Source organism: Coenobita brevimanus, chromosome 23 (assembly GCF_032717465.1).
Source record: "Coenobita brevimanus isolate Jiangsu-jjx chromosome 23, ASM3271746v2, whole genome shotgun sequence".
Classification (NCBI taxonomy): domain Eukaryota; kingdom Metazoa; phylum Arthropoda; class Malacostraca; order Decapoda; family Coenobitidae; genus Coenobita; species Coenobita brevimanus.
Window position 1 is genome coordinate 72658288 of NC_136976.1, and position 19010 is coordinate 72677297.

At 42.2% G+C, this 19010-nt stretch overlaps 2 protein-coding genes across 2 annotated transcripts in view; both read left to right on the plus strand.

The window, feature by feature from the left end:
- The window catches only part of Sgsh (N-sulfoglucosamine sulfohydrolase), a 5957-nt gene extending 2973 nt beyond the window's left edge, over positions 1 to 2984 (plus strand). The window contains exons 2-3 of the mRNA XM_080267191.1: positions 844 to 953; positions 1267 to 2984. Of these exons, the coding sequence (XP_080123317.1) occupies positions 849 to 953; positions 1267 to 2802 (1641 nt within the window). The 5' untranslated portion in view covers positions 844 to 848 and the 3' untranslated portion in view covers positions 2803 to 2984. The remainder of the gene's footprint in view (positions 1 to 843; positions 954 to 1266) is intronic.
- Positions 2985 to 6575: 3591 nt separating this feature from the next.
- Positions 6576 to 16290, plus strand: LOC145392793 (uncharacterized; the record flags this gene model as incomplete). The annotated part of the gene is made up of 12 exons (XM_080267081.1): positions 6576 to 6651; positions 8146 to 8223; positions 8809 to 8907; positions 9763 to 9864; positions 10336 to 10434; positions 11037 to 11129; positions 11932 to 12030; positions 12437 to 12535; positions 13164 to 13262; positions 14714 to 14776; positions 15259 to 15390; positions 16199 to 16290. Coding segments are annotated over exons 1-12 (1131 nt in total), but the record flags the coding sequence as incomplete, so codon positions are not given.
- Positions 16291 to 19010: the final 2720 nt, after the last annotated feature.

Sequence of the window (19010 nt, forward strand, 5' to 3'; positions counted from 1 at the left end):
CCTTAACTACGAGACCAAAACAATGACTGCTAAGAACTGTTCCCACCCACCAAACCCCCCAACCGAAACGAACAGCAGATATAACTGGGATGAAGAGATTAAGGGACAGATAGATGGATGGACGAATGGAGAATTCTGAGACCAGTAAAAATCCTTTGTTTTCCTTCAGTTTCCTCTCCCTCTCAGAGCTGACTCATCACATCCGATCTTCGTCGTCTGTGTATCCTCTGTGACTCACTTTTATTTTTCTGCGAAGTACGTGAGGGAAGGAGATTGGGGGTGGAGCGGCAAGGAGTGGGGTCAGAAAGGCACTGAGAGAAAGAGAGAGAGAGAGGGGGGGGGTAATCAAGTGGTGATGGTTGCTCCTATTTTATCATCATTCCCTTTCGTCACCAGTGCATTTCATTCATAAGCATAAAAAACCCACTGCAATAAATACATGATGAAGATCCAAAGCCCTTACATGGTGACGGCTGATTACAATTACCCCCTTCAAAAATGCAGTAACAGAAAGCGACGTCCCATGCAAAGAAAATAATTTCTCAACCCCATAAAGCACTTTCACTTTCTAGTACAGATTAATTTTGCCTGAATAATTGGCGACGACACCGACGCGAGCTTGTGACGAAACGGGAGAGATAGGGGTTACGAAACGGATCTAAAATGTGGTAGCGAATCAGGCTGGTAATGAAATGTGAGTTTTGGTAGAGACGATGAGAGGCGTTTCTGTCGCGGCCCCCCCTCACAATAGAAATGGAAACTTTTACACCCATTTTCCTTTTCGTTTTAGACAAGATGATGATGATGAGGCGAAGACTGTTACACTTGCCCTTTTCGTTTCAGACGAGATGGTGTCGGTGGTGATGCTGACGATGGTGATGGTGATGACGAGAGAAGTAGCAGGCAGGAATGTATTGATGATGGTGGCTGACGATGCAGGACTGGAGCTGAAGGTGTGTGTGTGTGTGTGTGTGTGTGTGTGTGTGTGTGTGTGTGTGTGTGTGTGTGTGTGTGTGTGTGTGAGAGAGAGAGAGAGAGAGAGAGAGAGAGAGAGAGAGAGATTTTGAAGTGTGTGTATGCATGTTTTGTATAGTATAAAGATGCACGTTTTGTCAGTACTGTAATATTTTATTTAAAGTGGTATAATAAATAGTGGTATAATAAATAGTTATCAGTAGTTTAATTTTATTAGCAGTATAAATAATTCTCTCTCTCTCTCTCTCTCTCTCTCTCTCTCTCTCTCTCTCTCTCTCTCTCTCTCATCAGGCATACGGGAACACAGCATGTCGAACACCTCACTTAGACGCCCTTGCACAACGCAGCATTGTCTTCACCCGAGCCTTCACCTCCGTCAGCAGCTGCTCCCCCTCTCGCTCCACCATCCTCACCGGGTTACCAGTCCACCAGAATGGCATGTACGGTCTCCATCAGTCTGTTCACCACTTCTCCTCCTTCTCTGGCGTCCGCAGCCTTCCCCTCATCTTAGCGGATAATAACATTCGCACGGGTATCGTTGGCAAGAAGCATGTGGGCCCGGAAGATGTGTACCCCTTTGACTTCGCTCACACGGAGGAGACAGAAAGCATAATGCAGGTGGGACGCAACATCACCCACATACGCCATCTTGTTCGCTCCTTCCTCACTGCCAATGACACACGACCTTTCTTCTTGTACGTGGGCTTCCATGACCCCCACCGCTGCGGACACACTCATCCTGAATATGGTCAGTTTTGTGAAAGGTTCGGTGATGGCTCTCCTGGAATGGGCGTCATCCCAGACTGGCAACCAGCTCACTATGACCCCATGGACGTGGCACTACCGTATTTCGTCCAGGATACAGAGGCAGCCAGGAGGGACGTTGCAGCTCAGTATCGAACCATATCACGGCTGGACCAGGGGGTGGGGCTGGTGTTGATGGAGCTGGCTGCTGCTGGCCACGCTGATGATACGCTTGTTATATACACTTCAGATAATGGGCTGCCTTTCGCTGCCGGCAGAACCAACTTATATGAACCTGGTCTGCAGGAACCCCTCCTTCTCTCCTCCCCTCTCCATCCTTCCTCCTGGGGCTCAACTTCACCTGACCTAGCCTCTCTCCTAGACTTGACACCCACAGTTCTGGCCTGGTACAACATTTCCTATCCTAACTATTACATCTGGAAAAAGGATGGTCCTGTTATACTCACTGGAAGATCACTCCTGCCCTACCTCGTCCCCAAAGGTTCTGTCTCCAAATCCAGTCATGTGGAAGAATATTATGAGACAAATCAGATTAATACGATCGTGAGTGACCATCACGACAATAAAGTGAGTAAGAGCCCTGTTGATGAGGCTGCTATGATGGCAGGGGAGGAGGCAGCTGTGTATGCCAGCCATAACCTACACGAAACAACCATGTACTATCCAATGCGGGCAGTTAGAACAACATCCTTCAAGCTAATCCATAATTTGAACTATCGAATGCCATTCCCCATTGACCAGGACCTGTACCTGGCTCCTGCATTTCAAGACATCCTAAATCGGACACGTGAGGGACAGCAGCTTCCCTGGTACACCACCCTGGATCAGTACTATCACAGACCCCGTTGGCAGCTTTATGACCTCCGGAGTGACCCCCAAGAGCGACACAACCTGGCAGGCAAGCGACGGTACCAGGGTGTGCAGGCGGTGCTGGAGAGCCGCTTGCAGGCATGGCAGGAAGCGACTGATGACCCTTGGCGGTGTGGGCCTGGGGCAGTGCTGGAAGACAGTGCCACGTATGCTGCTCATCCAGTGTGTCTCCCCTTGTATAATGGACTGTAGCAAATAACTCTTGAATTGCCAGGATTTCTCTCACCTGGACAAAAATGCATGCTACCGATCCAGTGTGACTGTGTCCTTACAGTGGCCCTTCAGCTGCCAGGATTTCTCTCAGCTGGATAAATTGGCAAGCAACAGTGGCAGAGCGTGTAGGTGATAATAAAGGATTGACTGAGATGTGGAAGGAGGTAACCACTGGCACTTAGCGATGTGGGTCCGAGGCAGTGCTGGAAGACTAAACCTCCCACTACGTGCGACTCCTCCCTTACAGTGGCTTGTAGCTGACAACCGTTTGACTTCTAAGAGATCTTTTAGCTAGACAGATACACGTACTACCCACCTAGTGTGTTTCCTCCATGATAACCTATAGCGGACAATGCTGTGATTTCTATACCGTGTTGTAACTAGAGGGGTGGCCGGGATGGCTGTGACCACCCCAAATTTCCGGAGAAATACCCTCAAATCCCCCTAAAATGGCCTCAGTGGGCCACCCCATAATTAAGCTTGACCATCCCATTTTCAAAATCCTAGCTGCTCCCCTGTTGCTACACTCTTCCCACTTTAATTTGGCCTAAAATTGTCATCTTTCCAACTTGAGCTGTCACAAGAAATTAAGACTAGAATGTGATGCTAGTCATTGGTAAAATGCTATGGAAGGACTGTAGAACTGAAATGTTTTACTCTGTCACCTCGTTACTGAAAATAACGTGATTTGGGACGAAAATCTCCGTCAAGCTAAAGTACACGAACTACATGATATCTCTTACCTGAAGAAATTGGCAAGTGACGTGCAAGCATAGTTGATTCAGCTTAACTTAGAGGTGACTTTCGTCCTATTGCGGTTTATTTCCCCTAGCGCAGCGGCTAAAGTATGACAACATTACGATTCAGCATACTTTCATAGCACTTTTGCATGACTACCACAGGATTCTAGTGTTAATAGCTTGTTACAGCTCAACATACAAGATGGAGAGATGGGGATTTTAGGCCAGGTTAAAGTAGAGAGAGTATAGAGTGTGTTGATAGCTAGTTGATCATTCTGTGTATCTCCCCTTCCTCCTCCATACACCTGCCTGTAAAAAATAGCACGGGACGGGATTCACAGATATATTTATGATAGAATCTTGTCGTAACTATAATTTACTTTTGTAGGACACATAAGGAGAGTGTGAAATGTCATTGTGTCTCTTGTCCTGCCCTTCCACCAAAAAATAAATCCTTAGCTACGAGTGGGAGTTTATTATCTTTTTCCGGATATTCCTGGTGTCACCTAATTTTCCATGGAGGATTAAAGCTAGAGCCACCAAACTCGATGGACATATAGACTAGTTACCTTAGATGACTTGCACAAGATCAGTGACCTTAATCTCAATGTCTCTTTATAGCTCGGGCTCTAGTAGGCAATGGCTGTGGGAAGTTTTTCTGTATTATAATCTTTGGACAGTTTTTACCTTTCTGATTAATATTACTGTTATTATTTGTACTAACAGCTGCAGTAATAGTAGCAGTAGTTGTTATTGTTATTTTTGTTTTGAAATTATTATTGTTGTAGCCCAAGGTTTATCAATAACGTGAACCCAGTGGTCTGCAGGCTGAAGTTACCTTTCTCCGGCTGTCCACCATCCTCCTTTTGGGGGAATGGAGAGACGAGGGACGTTTGCATAACTGGGCAGTGAATCTCCCCAGTTATATTGGTGCTACTACGGGAAGGCTCCTCTCTGTCCCTACCCCTTCTGTCGCCCCCCCTCTTTCTATCCCCTATCCCTTCTATCTCCCTTCTTCTTTCTCTTCCCTGCCCCTTCTATCCCCTCTCTCTTTCTGTCCCCTGCCCCATCTATCCCCCTCCTTTTCTCTATTCCCTGCCTCTTCTATCCCGCTCTCTCTTTTTATCCTCCTCCCTCTTTCTATTCCCTATCCCTTCATCCCCCCTTCTATTCCTTCTCTCTTTCTCTGCCCCTCCCTCTCTCTATCCCCCACCCCTGCTATCTCCCTACCTGTTACCCCTCGAGCTTAACCATCATCCCTGACGGTAGGTTTTCCCCTTTCCAAATTACGCTCTCTCTCTCTCTCCCTCTCTCTCTCTCTCTCTTGACTAACCAGTTTGTCTCATAATCCTTTTACATACTTTAGAAAACTAATTACCTCTTCTGAAAAGGACAATCTCAAATTCAATCTTAACACAGGAGCAGAATGATTTAACAACGATTTCATTCAGGCTTTTATTCTTTTTCTTTTCTTCCTTTCTTTCTTTCTTTTTTTTTTTTTTGGTCAGTGGTAGCGTAAATGAAAGGCCGCCAACAATTTCCTGATTTAGGGACGCATGACAGCCAGGGATGAACAGGAGTTAACAATTTAGCGAGTTTTTGTTTACACTGCTTTATTTTTTTCTTAGTTTGATCAAAATACTCATGTCCAGTTAGCGACATTTTTCTACACGATATGATTAACTTTTTGCGACATTCTCTAGATGTTGGCAGTTTTTCTAGAGACTTTCTGAAGTTGCTAATGATTACTCCTTGAATGTCCATTTTTTACCTTACATTTGCAATTAAGTCCCACCGCATATTAATAAAAGATTATCTACTTAAGTCCCATTGTTGTCTGTAAAAGTCTTTCATCCATTTGCATTTAGCGTTATTTTAGCGATTTTTCTAGATTGTGTTTAGCAATATATGTAAATCTCTATTTGGTAACTCTGCTATGGAGGCCAGGTAAGTCTATGTGGGTAGTGTACTATGACTATGGCCGGCAATTTAGTGGCCTTCAGTGTGGTGGAGGGGGAGGACACGGGTACTCTCGCTTCCGGGAGGTTATTATTATTATTATTATTATTATTATTATTATTATTATTTTTGATGCGCAGTGCTACAATGTGTTCAGTAATTCGCAACTTTTGACGCAATCAGGTAAATGCGCTCTGAATTCATGTAAGTTTGTCGTGTGCTATGTGTCATTGTATTTACCTGTATCGCCTACGTGTGTGTGTGTGTGTGTGTGTGTGTGTTTTCTAATCGCGCTTTAAACCTGCCACCTACTGTACTGAAGAAACGGATACTCATTTTACTCTTTGACCTAAAATTGCCACCTCTCCATCTCGAATGCTGTCTTGTATATGTAGATTAACACTTAGATATGATGCTAGCCAAGTAGTGCTGTGGAAAGAATGTAGTCAGAATATTGTCTTGTTTTTTCTTCACTGACCTACGTAAAATAAAGCTGCAAAAGAACGAATATCTGGCCCAAGCAGTAGTAGTAGTAGTGGTGGTAGTATTATTGGTGGTAGTGGTAGTAGTAGTAGTGGTGGTAGTGGCAGTAGTAGTAGTAGTAGTAGTAGTAGTAATAGTGGTGGTGGTGGAGGTGGTAGTAGTAGTAGTAATCGTGGTAGTAGTAGTAGTGATCATGGTAGTAGTAGTAGTAATTGTGATCGTGGTGGTAGTAGTAGTAATAGTAGTAGTAGTACTTGCAACTACTGGTTCGTCAGAACGTGACCTAAGTGGACTGCAGACAGAAGTTGCCCTTCTTCCGGGGTCCACCATCCTTCTGTCGGGAGATAGGGAGGGGACTGATGGACATTTGTATAACCGGGCAGTTCCACCGGCCGGTCATAATAGGTGTTAATATTTCTCCATACTTTTTGCCAGGCGTCTAATCCCAGAGTTAATCCAGCTAGACTACTACTGAAACGCCTGCAAGCCTCCGTATCATAGTTTTTGGGTTAAGATACAAAGCTTCTACAGATTAAAAAACGAGAGTGAATACTGGGCAAGCAAGGAGCCATGCACTGTGTTGGCGTGTTGTTGTTGCTCCTGCTGCTGCTGGCTACATTTGTGTCCTGCCAAGTCAACGTACCTCGTGAGTAGACATAAACTTTTTTATTTTATTTTCATTTTTTTGTACAAGAAAGTTAAGCATCAGTCCCTCCAGTACCAGAACACTATCTAAAACTAAAATATTTGTTACTTGCAAGACTATGTGTCTTGAAAAGGTCACCATACAGAAAAAGGCTGTCATATTTGAGTGTGAAATTACTTGAAGATTTTAAGTGGTAGGCCTACTGTGTTAAGATGAGCAAGATGAATAGTTAAAGAAAAGGTGCATTTGTAAAGATTCAGTCTGTCACTCGATTGACTATGCTTGTAACTGCATTAGCACTTCATTTATGCCAGTTACCTTGGTGCCATTATTTTCTTTTTCTAATCACTTATTTACTTATTTATTTATTTATTTGCACGCCTCTGTTGATCTTTATTGTTTGCCGTGGCATCCTGTGAGAGGCGGAGGAACATTCTCTCTCTCTCTCTCTCTCTCTCTCTCTCTATCTATCTATCTATCTCCCGATTCTCGGCTTAGATCTGATAGTCTGTCCCCCCTAAGACCCAGCACTACTTCACATGTCACCACTTCAGTGCTAATACCCACCGACCATACTGAATACCTGCTAGGGCTGTCTCATCTAGGAATGGTGTAATGGTGATTTCCCTACGTGTCATCATCATCATCATCATCATCATCATCATCATCATCTCACTGTTAACACTTATTATAATCATCATTTTTATATATTCCTTCAATCCTCTTTACCTTTTACTTTATTTCTTTACTTACTTCCGTCTCTCTTTACTCATTTCCTCATCATTTTTTCCTCATATTTAATTCCAGACACTCCCTTTCCGCACCTTTTGCAGTTTTATTTTTATTTATTTATTTGTCTTGGTCCTGCTTGCCTAACATTTTCAGTCTCTTCCTTCTTCTCTCTCTCTCTCTCTCTCTCTCTCTCTCTCTCTCTCTCTCTCTCTCTCTCTCTCTCATCATCATTTATCAACACAATTCTTTTTTTTATGTCCCTCTTACTTTCATTTTTATCTCCCTGTTTCCTCATTCATTCCATCGATTCAGTTCTCTATCTTTAATTTCTCTTTCTCTCACTCTATCTTTAATTTCTCTTTCTCTCACTCTATCTTTATATTCTCTATCTTTCATTTATTCCCTCGTCCCATATTTTTTCTTTCAATTCTCTCTCTCCTTCTTTATCTTTTCTCTCATTCTTTCATAATCTGTCTTTAATTTCTTGTTCTCTAATTCTCTGTCTTTATTTTCTCTCATTCTGTATTATTTGTCTTCTCATTATCTTTAATTTCGCTCATTCTATATCTTTAATTTCACGTTTTTCCCATTTTCTTTAATTTCTCTCTCATTCCCAATCTTTAATCTCAGGTTTTCTTTTATCTTTAATTTCTCTCAATCTCTGTCCTTAATTTCTCTCATTTTCCATCTTTAATTTCTCATTTTCTATCTTTAATTTCTCTCATTCTCTCACTATCTTTAATTTCTCTATTTCCCCACCAGCACTGAACGCAACCACCAAGGAAATATTAGATCTGAAGAGGGTGATTGAGCAACTGCAGGCTGTTCTTAAGACCACAGGTGAGAGAGAGAGAGAGAGAGAGAGAGAGAGAGAGAGAGAGAATGGTGGTAGATGATATAGGCGAGAAAAATGTTAACGTACATTATTATTATTATTATTATTATTATTATTATACTTGAGAGAGAGAGAGACAGTCGTTAAGTATTAATCCTTCGCCTCTACCTTCCCCCCCTCCCCTCTCCACGTCCAGGCCCACTGCAGAATAACCCTCAAGCTACACCTCAAGTCGTGAACGCCGTCCTATCCTCGCCCTTCATCCAACGCTCCCTCTCCACACTCCGCCTCGCTGACACACAGGACATCAATGGTGAGTTCGTATTTTTTTTTTTGTTTTTCTCATAACTTCTTTTTCATTGTACATTCATCTGTTCTTTGTTCACACTATTTTTTATTGTTCTGTTGCTTTTTTTTTTTTTTTTTTTTTTTTTTTGAGTGGTTGGGGCAGCCGAGACCGAAGCAAAGTTTCTTCGTCCGCCCATTCGTCTGCCTGTTTGCGATATGCTGAGAGAGAGAGAGAGAGAGAGAGAGAGAGAGAGAGAGAGAGAGAGACTATACTGATTTTCTTCCTCATGTTTTTCCCTCAGGCTACACCTTGCTGATTTTAGCTGCGCGTCAAGGCTATGTAGATATAGTGGAGACGATGTTGGAGGCTGGAGCTAATGTGGACCTTATGGACGAGAACGGTAAGGAGAGAGAGAGAGAGAGAGAGAGAGAGAGAGAGAGAGAGAGAGAGAGAGAGAGAGAGAGAGAGAGAATAAATCCATCTAATTGCAGGATGAACAAACTTATTCTGGGAGACAAAAGCCTCCAAACCTGCCTATTTTTATCTCTGTTTCTATTTGCGTATCTATCTGTCTGTAAGCTTTCCCCTCACCCACCCACCCCACTTTTGGTCTTTCCCCTCACTCACCCACCTCATTCTTGATCTTTCCCCTCACTCACCCATCCCATTTCTGATCCTCCCTCGTGACCCAACAACCCCACATTCTTGATCTTTCTCCTTTTTTAACTGCGTTTCATATCCGAATTGCATCTTCCAGAAATTTCGTTTTTTTTTTTTTTTTTTTTTTTTTTTAATGCAAGGAAGAAGGAACCAAAACCCAGGAGCCCGCAATCTGTTCCCTCCAAGAAAAACCCATCCATCCCCTTCCCCTCACATATGGCCCTGTCAGTCTCCTCAAACATTTATCAGTGTATTTGTCAGACCAAAAAATTGATTCTCCATTCACGTCAACTAGGAGGAAATTTGCCATCTCTCCAGCTTGAAGGCTGGGCTAATGCAAAAGATTAACGTTAGAACATGATGCAAGTCACGAAGAATTGCTACAGGTAGGATGTGGAGCCGTAGTATTGTCTTATTCTACCCAAGGCCAAGATAATATACTAGGCCATAACTCTAAGTACAGAACTACGGGGAAACGACTGCTAAAAAACAATTAAAATCTCTGCCAAATAAAGTATAAGAAAACGTGCCTAATTTCAAGACGGACTAACCTAATCTGGGTAGTGTAACTAAGAGAAAACGTATTTGATTTCAGGGGAAACCAGCCTAATTTGGGCGGCGCGAAACAACCAGAGTGACGTGGTGAAGGTACTGCTACGCCACATCCCAAACGTCAACATCAGGAACAGGAACCACGGTGAGATAGACACAAGGAAAGGAGAGGGGCTTAGATGTTTGTTTTTGCCTCTGTGTGTAATTCACCGGGTCGGTCAGGATCACCTGATGGTCGTGATCGTCAGCTTTTACCCTCCCGAAAGGGAGCTGAGAGCTCATATAGTCCGATCTAAGGGCAAGGCTGTAACCTTCACACACGCACACACCCGTCCCCTTGCTCGAGGGGGACAGTAACCACCCACTTCGTCAGTGAAACTTTTCGCAACCTGAGCGAGGCGCGAACTCCCGTCTACCAGATGGCAAGCGAGAACGTTACCACTGCACCAGCGAGCGGTGTGTGTGTGTGTGTGTGTGCATTACCACTTTAACATAGTGCATCTTCCTTTTCGATTAACTCATGACTGACAGTTTCTCCATGTTAAGGTGGACGTCTTTTGCCTAATTTTTTACTTATAGTCACATTTCTTCCATCGTCTGGTGCCTGAGGGTGCAGGTGACTCGGCGCTGACGTGGGCTGCGTACAACGGCGTGACCAACATAGTGCAGGATCTTCTCGCTGCTGGCGCTGCTGTCGATCTGCCCAACCGATATGGTCAGTCTCTCACCTTGATTTGCTTTTTTTTTTTTTTTTTTTTTTTTTCCACTTAAGACTACAATTTTTGGTTGATGAACAGAATCCTCCTCCTCCTCCTCCTCCTCCTCCTTATCTTCATCATCATTATCATCATCATCATCATCATCATCATCATCATCCATGCGTCCCTTCTCGGCATAGGGTGTTTCTTTATGATCTATCTGAACTCTTTTTTATGATCCATCTTAGTGAAGAGATTAAGACATTATTATTATTATTATTATTATTATTATTATTATTATTATTATTATTATTAATATTATTATGGTCTTTCTGCAGGCAACACGGCACTCCTTCTCGCGGCCTTAGGACTTGGGGACGGGGCAGGTGTGGTGAGGCTGCTGCTGGACAGAGGTGCTGACTTAAACCACCGCAACGAGAAGGGTAGGTACACACACACACACACACACACACACACACACACACACACACACACACATTCTTTTCTGTTGGTGCTTGGTGTATGCTGTGCTATATATGTCATTCTGCAGGAGAGAGAGAGAGAGAGAGAGAGAGAGAGAGAGAGAGAACCTCCAATCTCACCCCTACAGGAGAGACAGCGGTGTTCCTGGCGGCCAAGAACGACCACCTGAAGGCGCTACAGCTACTCCTGAGGGCGGGGGCAGACCCTGACTACCGCGATAAGGACTATGGTAAGTGGTTGGAGCTTGTTTGTATTCTCATTCTGAAAACCCTGCATAATCATCTTCATCATCATCATCATCGTCATCATCATCATCATCATCATCATTATTATCCTTGTTATCATCATCATCATCATCGTCATTGTTATCTGTCATCATCGGCACATTATCCTCATCATCATTATCCTGCTCCTCCTCCTCCTCCTCCTCCTCCTCCTCATCATCATCATCATCATCATCATCATCATCATCATCATCATCATCATAATAATAATAAGTCATCATCATCATCATCATCATCATAATTCATCCTCACTATCAACATCATCATCATCATCATCATCATCATCATCATCATCATCAATACCATTTGGCCCTATATAAAAAGAAGCATATGGGCCGCGGCTGTACATACCACTCAACGGTGACCAGCCTCACAACTCCCTGAGTAGCATTGCGCCTGCAAGAAACCCCAACCACGCCTCAGAGGGAAGTTCTACAATTTCCACCCTGTTGGATCACCTTAACTCACTAAACCACCAGGCGTCATTTGATTATATGGTTACCACCCAGCGTAGAAAGTGGTTTCCCGGGATAAAGGAAACCATTTGGCTTGTCTTAGTGTAGTCACCTGCCCTGAATGGTCAAATTGTAAAAAAAAAAAAAAAAAAAGAGAGAGAAAAAGAAATGTTAAAATTAGTTTCGTTTTGCCTTGACTCGTTTTTTTCTTTTTTTTCTTTTAATTTTTTCTTTTTTCTTTCTTTTCTTTTATTTATTTTTATTATTATTATTTTTTTTTTTGTCTCCACAGGCGACAGAGCACTGGGGTGGGCCTCGGCTCTCGGGTACAACGAGGTGGTGAGGGAGCTGGTGGCCGCTGGAGCAGACGTCAACCTTAGTAATGACAATGGTAACTCTCTCTCTCTCTCTCTCTCTCTCTCTCTCTCTCATTTAAAGGTGTTTGTAGGTGGCATGGTTATATAGAGAAGATGGAAACTATACTGACAATTGATTAGACTATATATGGAGGTGAGTTTGAGAGATATGATTGACTCAGAAGGTAGATTATATATGGTTAAGGAGGTTGTGAGAAGTTGTTAAGGCCAGGGAACTTTAATTTTAATGAGATAATAGTTTTTGAAGTCATTAACTACTACTACTTCAGAATCACAGAACATCTCATTTGTATTTCAGAATTGTAAAAGAGAGCGTGTATTTCTGACCATCTGTTGAACTGTAAGCATTGCGTGTATTTACCATCTGTTGAACTGTAAACAATTGCGTGTGTTTCTAACCATCTGTTCTTCTCTTACCAGCTGTGACTCCCTTGCTGCTGGCTACGGTGAAGAACAGGCTGGGTGCTGCTAAGGTGCTGTTAGCTGCTGGGGCTGACATCAACCTTAAGGGGAGTGATGGTAAGACACACACACACACACACACACACACACACACACACACACACACACACACACACACACACACACACACACTAATATACTAGCAACATAAGCCCGACTCTGGCACTAGATTTGAAAAAGTGATATGATGATGTGTATCTGCAAATACTGAATCTTTAACTAACTTCCTTTGTGTGTGTGCTGGTGGACACTCCCTTTCCTAGCCCCCACCCCTCCCAGCATCCCCCCTCTCCTAGGATACCCCCACAGGATCAACCCGTCATGAGAAAATCACCTCCTAGAGAGGCAACAGTTCCCCTATTGACGCTCTTGCAACCTGTATTTTACTTCTTGCAACTTGGTATCGTCTTGTATGTTACCGATGCAAGCTGTGTTGTTATTAGAAAACGGATAAATCGAATGCAAGACGATGTTAAGGTGTGCTGTGTAAAATAAAGTGCTTAGGAAGATGCGTAGATGTATTATTATTATTATTATTATTATCATTATTATTATTATTACTAGATGTATGGATTACTGCTACTACTGCTGCTGCTGCTGCTACTTCTACTACTACTACTACTACTACTACCACTACTGTTGTTGTTGTTGTTGTTGTTGTTATTATTATTATCATTATTTTCAGGCGACACTGCCCTGATGCGAGCAGTTTTCTACCAGCTGAGGGATATGGTGCGTCTCCTGCTGCAGTTTTGCCCTGACTTGACCCTTTATAATAGAAATGGTGGGTGCTCTCTCTCTCTCTCTCTCTCTCTCTCTCTCTCTCTCTCTCTCTCACACACACACACACACACACACACACACACACACACACATTTGATAGACATATAGTTCAGTAATTAGTAAAAATAGGTTATTCTCTCTCTCTCTCTCTCTCTCTCTTTCTCAATAATCAGTTAAAATGCTTTCTTCGTCATCATACACAGTTCATTTTTAACTCACTAAATGAATTACGTAAGACCACCTGTAGTGAATAAAGGAAGAGAATTTAGTGAAAAAACATGTTATTCATTATTATTTATCGTGGTTATTTATTTCTTATTTATAATTATTTAAATGCCATGTAATGAAGGGACTGATAAATGATAAATGAAAAGAGCTACGGGATTTCGTGAATGACGCGTTATTCATTGGTGCTTATTCTGTGTGGCTTTGTTTTTCATTTCATTTATTTATTTTTATTTATCCATTTAGATTCATGTTTATCTATTTATTTTTTATTTATTATACACTTACTGATTTGTTTATTTTACACTCACTTATTTATTTATTTTAGTATTCATTCATATGGTCATACTTTTATTTAATTATTTATTTATTTATTTTATGAATTTATTAATTCACTCATTTGTTTATTTATTTATTTAGTTTATTTTTTATTCACTCAAGTGTTCATACTTTTATTTATTTATTTATTTATTTTATTTACTCATTTTGTTTTTTTATCCATTCTTTTTTTTTTTTATGCGAGGAAGAAGGAACCAAAGGCCATGAGCCCGCAGTAACAGTTCCCTCCAAGAGAAAAACAAAATACAATAGAGAGCCAAATTCAAGATCCGATCATTTTGAGATGCCTGGACACACTACGTTTGAAAGACTGGAGATCATAGGCAGCAGGAAATACAGACAGAGGGAGACAGTTCCAGAGCTGACCTGTTGCATAAATGAAAGACTGGGAGTAACGGTTAACTCTTGCATTAGAGAGTTGGACAGAAAAGGGATGAGAGTTTGCTGCCAGACGGGTGCTACGCGCCCGTCGTAGAGGTGGAGGAATGCAAGCAGACAGTTCAGAGGAGCAGTGACCATTAAAGTAGCGATAGAAAACAGATAAAGATGCAACAGTGCGGCGAAGAGACAGAGGTTGAAGGGAGTCAGTAAGAGGAGGAGAGTTAATGAGACGAAAAGCCTTTGACTCCACCCTATTGAGAAGAGCTGTATGTGGGGAGCCTCCCCACACATGAGAGTTGTACTCCACACAGGGGCGGATAAAACCCCTGTATAGAGTCAACAATTGTGCAGGGGTAAAGAAAGAGCGGAGTCGGCTTAGCACACCCAATCTCTTGGAAGCAGATTTTACAAGAGATGCAATATGATCTATTTTATTTCTTGTTTTTTCACTCATATGTTCATACTTTGATTGATTTACTTATTCATTTATTTATTCATTTATCGCAGGAAAGAACGTGATGCAGTTAGCTTCTCAAAGACTCGACCAGGAGATCCGTCAGATGATCGCAGGTGAGTTGAAGGTCCCTAATTTTGTATATTTCTTAACACCGGCCCTTTAGCGATTTATTATGTCATATGCACCTCAGTATCATCATGTGTTCTGTTAATGTAAGTTGGTTCGTCAGAGAGAGAGAGAGAGAGAGAGTAGTAGTACCAGTAGTAGTAGTAGTAGTAGTAGTAGTGGTAGTAGTAGTAATAGGAGTAGTAGTAGTAGTAATAGTAGTAGTAGCAGTAGTTGTGGGAGTAGGGGTAGTAGTAGGAGTAGTAGGAATAGTAGTAGTAGTAGTAGTAGTAGTAGTAGTAGTGGTAGTAGTAATAGGAGTAGTAGTAGTAATAGTAGTAGTAGCAGTAGTTGTGGGAGTAGGGGTAGTAGTAGGAATAGTAATAGTAGGAGGAGTAGCAGGAGTAGTAGTAGTAGGATTAATAGCAGTAGTAATAGCAGCAGCAATGGTCAGTTAACAGTCCTCGTGCTTTATTCCCTCACCTGTCAGAGCACAATGGCAAGGTGTGCATTCACGACGAACAGCTGTACACGGTGGGCGACCTGCGCTACGACCACTGCCGCCAGGTGCGATGTTGTCATGGCAACTGGACCTCCAACGGGGTGGTGCTGCCCTCTTGCGGTGAGATATGGCGGCTGAGTCTGTCTTTATTTTTATTGTTTCCTTTCCCTTATATCTGGATTAACGAGGAGCCTTCACGCGGTGGCTCTGTGTAACCTGGATGGGCAGCTGCGGCGTTCACTGGAGGGTCATAGATCCTCATGTTTCCCTGTATCTCGCCGTGGGGAACTGTACCGCACCTGTTGAACGGCCCAAAAGAAGCAGTTGGTTACCTGTGGTCGACGGGTCTGCTCTACCAGGCAGTCCGGGGTTGAACAAGAATAAAAACAGCTCCAAATGGTGGAAGGGAAGGGGAGGAAAGTGTGGTAAGGCCGTTTTCCTGTTTATTTTTTCGATCATACAGAAACTTTTTTTGATTGTTGGTTTATACATACCCTTCACATTTTCTACAACCAACTTATATGTCTGTCTGTCTATCCGTCTATCTCTGTCTATCTGTCTACCTAGTTCTATAGCAAAGTCCCAGATGGTTCCACACCTGTCTAGTACTTTTGTATATGTTCCTGTTTTTCACTCCTGATAGTGTGCATCCATTGTATCTATCAGTTCATCTATCACAGCCACTCACACATGCATTTATCTACCTTGTTTCTGACACCTGCCATATTGTCATCATCATCGCCATCATCCATCCTTCCTCCATCTTTCATCATCATCATCAATCCCTTCTCCACCTTTCATCATCATCATCATCATCATCACCATTATTATTCCTCCTCTCACCACCACCACCACCACCACTACCACCACCACCCATATCTCCACCGCCCCCTTCCTTCATCTCCCCTCACCTCTCCTCCTCCCCCAGGCCACACATGCCGCACGGTCGGGTCGCCTTCCGGAGTGTGCCTCCTCATCAAGAACTGCCCCGTCCTTCTACAAGAGTACCTGCAGGAGGTCCCCCAACCCAACCACGCCCGAACGCGCCTCTTCGTCAGGAACTACTCGTGTGGATACAGCCCGTGAGTCTTAACACCTGCCAACTGGTGACTTATTTTTTATTTTCATTATTATTTTGATGTGGATATGTGATTTTTTGACCAAGTTTTGTCAGGTGATTCTTTTCTTCGCTAATTCTCCTTCCCCGGCTCAAGAAGTAATGGATTCGCTCTTTCTCCGTCCCCCTCCACCCTCTCTCTCTCTCTCTCTCTCTCTCTCTCTCTCTCTCTCTCCTTTCTGTTCTTGCTGCCACCAGGCGATATTTTATTCATCTTATAAAACAGACCTTTCTGACCCGGGGGTAAGAGGGTTATTGAAATCGCCTAAAAAAAAAAAAAAGTCACTCTTTAGGAGTAACAGTTCCTTTTCCTGAAGGGGGGAAAAAAAAAAAATGAAAGCACCGAGACTACTATTACTAGTGAAAGTAGTAGTTACTACTTTCACTAGTAATAGCAGTAGTTGCTGCAGCGGCAACAGTAACAATAGTTTGATAGTAGTAGTAGTAGTAGTAGTTGCAGCAGCAGCAGAAGCAGCAGTATAGTAGTAATAGTAATAGATGTAATAAATCATCTATATATGTTCCCGTTTCCCACTCCACTATAAGATGCTAGTCGCGAAGAAGTGCTATGACCATATCCCTCTCTCCCTTGCCCCCAGAGACGGTGACCTTCAGGTGTGCTGCCCCGTCACCGATGTCTCTGCTGCGACTTTAAGATGAGAAATACTGGACTGAGAAGGAGGCCAGATTTGAGAGTGACTTCACTATCTCTCTCTCTCTCTCTCTCTCTCTCTCTCTCTCTCTCTCTCTCTCTCTCTCTCTCAGTCTAACTATCCGTTTATCTATCTATTCATTTGCACCTCTATCTATCTATCTATATCTATCTGTCTCTGTATCTGTCCATCTTTCTATATCTACAGTACCTATCTATCTAACTGCCTGTCTGTCAACATACCTATCTATCTGCCTCTTTCTGTCTATCTATCTATCTTTTCTTACTTTACAGTGAAGGTAAATTACTCATATTTAGGCAGAAGTAGGCATTGTTCACCAGCATTTCTTTTTTTACTAGGCAGGCGAAAGAAATTTTTTGACTTGGTAAATGAATGTGTCTTGTAGTAATGGAAAAATAAAATAAATAGCTTAAGAACAACGAGGAATTCTTTATTCTATTTATTCATTTATTTATTTGTTTGTTTCTGTCATGATATATACCCCAAAATAACTGTGACATCCAGGCTCGAAAAATCATTAAAAAAAAAAAAAAAATACAAAGGTGGACAGATTTTCAAAACGTTTAATCCATACATTTAATCAGAAAACACGGTAAAACCAGGAAACCAAAAAACTAGATAATAATAATAATAATAATAATAATAAAATGAACCTAAGTGCATGACAAGTGGAGCCAAATTTCGTTCAGATGCGGTCAGTCATAAATAAAATAAATAAATAAATATAAAAATAAAAGATACGTTTCTGGCCAATATATATCGTCTTCCAACTTCCATATTCATTTTTTTACTCCCACTGCCTCATCCACGCCCACATCAGCAGACTGAGCCGTCCTCCCAACACTATTATACTGGCAGAGGAATGTGTCATATCTCGAGTCTTATTCCGCCAGGATTATTGCTTAACTATCTCGTGTTTGGTGTGTGTGTGTGTGTGTGTGTGTGTGTGTCTAGTTTTAGATGTGAGACAGATTTGCACCTTCTTCTTCCCCTGTAGTGGGCTGGTGTGTTGGTTGGTGTTGTGAGATGCTGTGTTGCGCTGTGGTAATTGTGTTGACATATTTCCAATCTCTGACATCCAACACAAGCTTTTCCAAACTCTTATCACCTTATATGAGTTTGAAAGTATAGCTCCAGACTCTTACCTAATGACGCCGTGATAAGTTTGGTGAGTGAAGCCAGGTGCATCGTACTCATTTTACTCTGATTTTGCCTTAGATTGTCATGTCTCCCTTTTGAATGTCTAGTTTTAGCAAGAGATTAACAGTGGAATATGATGCTAGTCACGAAAAAGTGCTATGGAATGGATGCAGAGATGCAGTATTGTCTTTTTTTTGCCACTGACGTTCGTGAAATATACTGCAAAGTAGCGAAAATCTGGAACAGTTCAAGGTAAAATGGATTATTTTTCTTTGCGTTGTTTTGTTTTGACGTGCTACCTGGCATTATGCTGTGCTATTTTGTGGTATATGTTCTTTATAAAACACCAGCTTCTCTACTCTGTCCGTGAGAGTAACGTTTCGAAATCTACAGAATGAATCACCAAACCGGGCATCAGTAGGTCCTTGCGGTTCGGTGTCTCGCGTCACAAGTGGGATGCAGTGTGCCAAGTTGGCGTTTTGGAAACTGGATATAGCGCTTTTTACTCAAATTTAGCGCAAAAAAATCTTGGCTTTTACTCTATATCTAGCACGTTTTGAAATGCAGCTTGGCTATAAAAAAAAAATTTGAACTGTTCACCTATAGCTTAGCGTGTTTTGAAGTGTAGTTTAGCTCGAGATTTTGAACTGTTCATCTATAGATTAGTGCGTTTTAAAGTTCAATTTAGCGCCTTTTAAGCTTTCCGTTTGGCAGTACTGGTGGGATGTTACGCAGACAACATCTCTTCCTCTGCCTGCTCTGCGTGGTGATGTGATGCGTTGCGTTGTTATATTTGTGCCGCCTTAAGA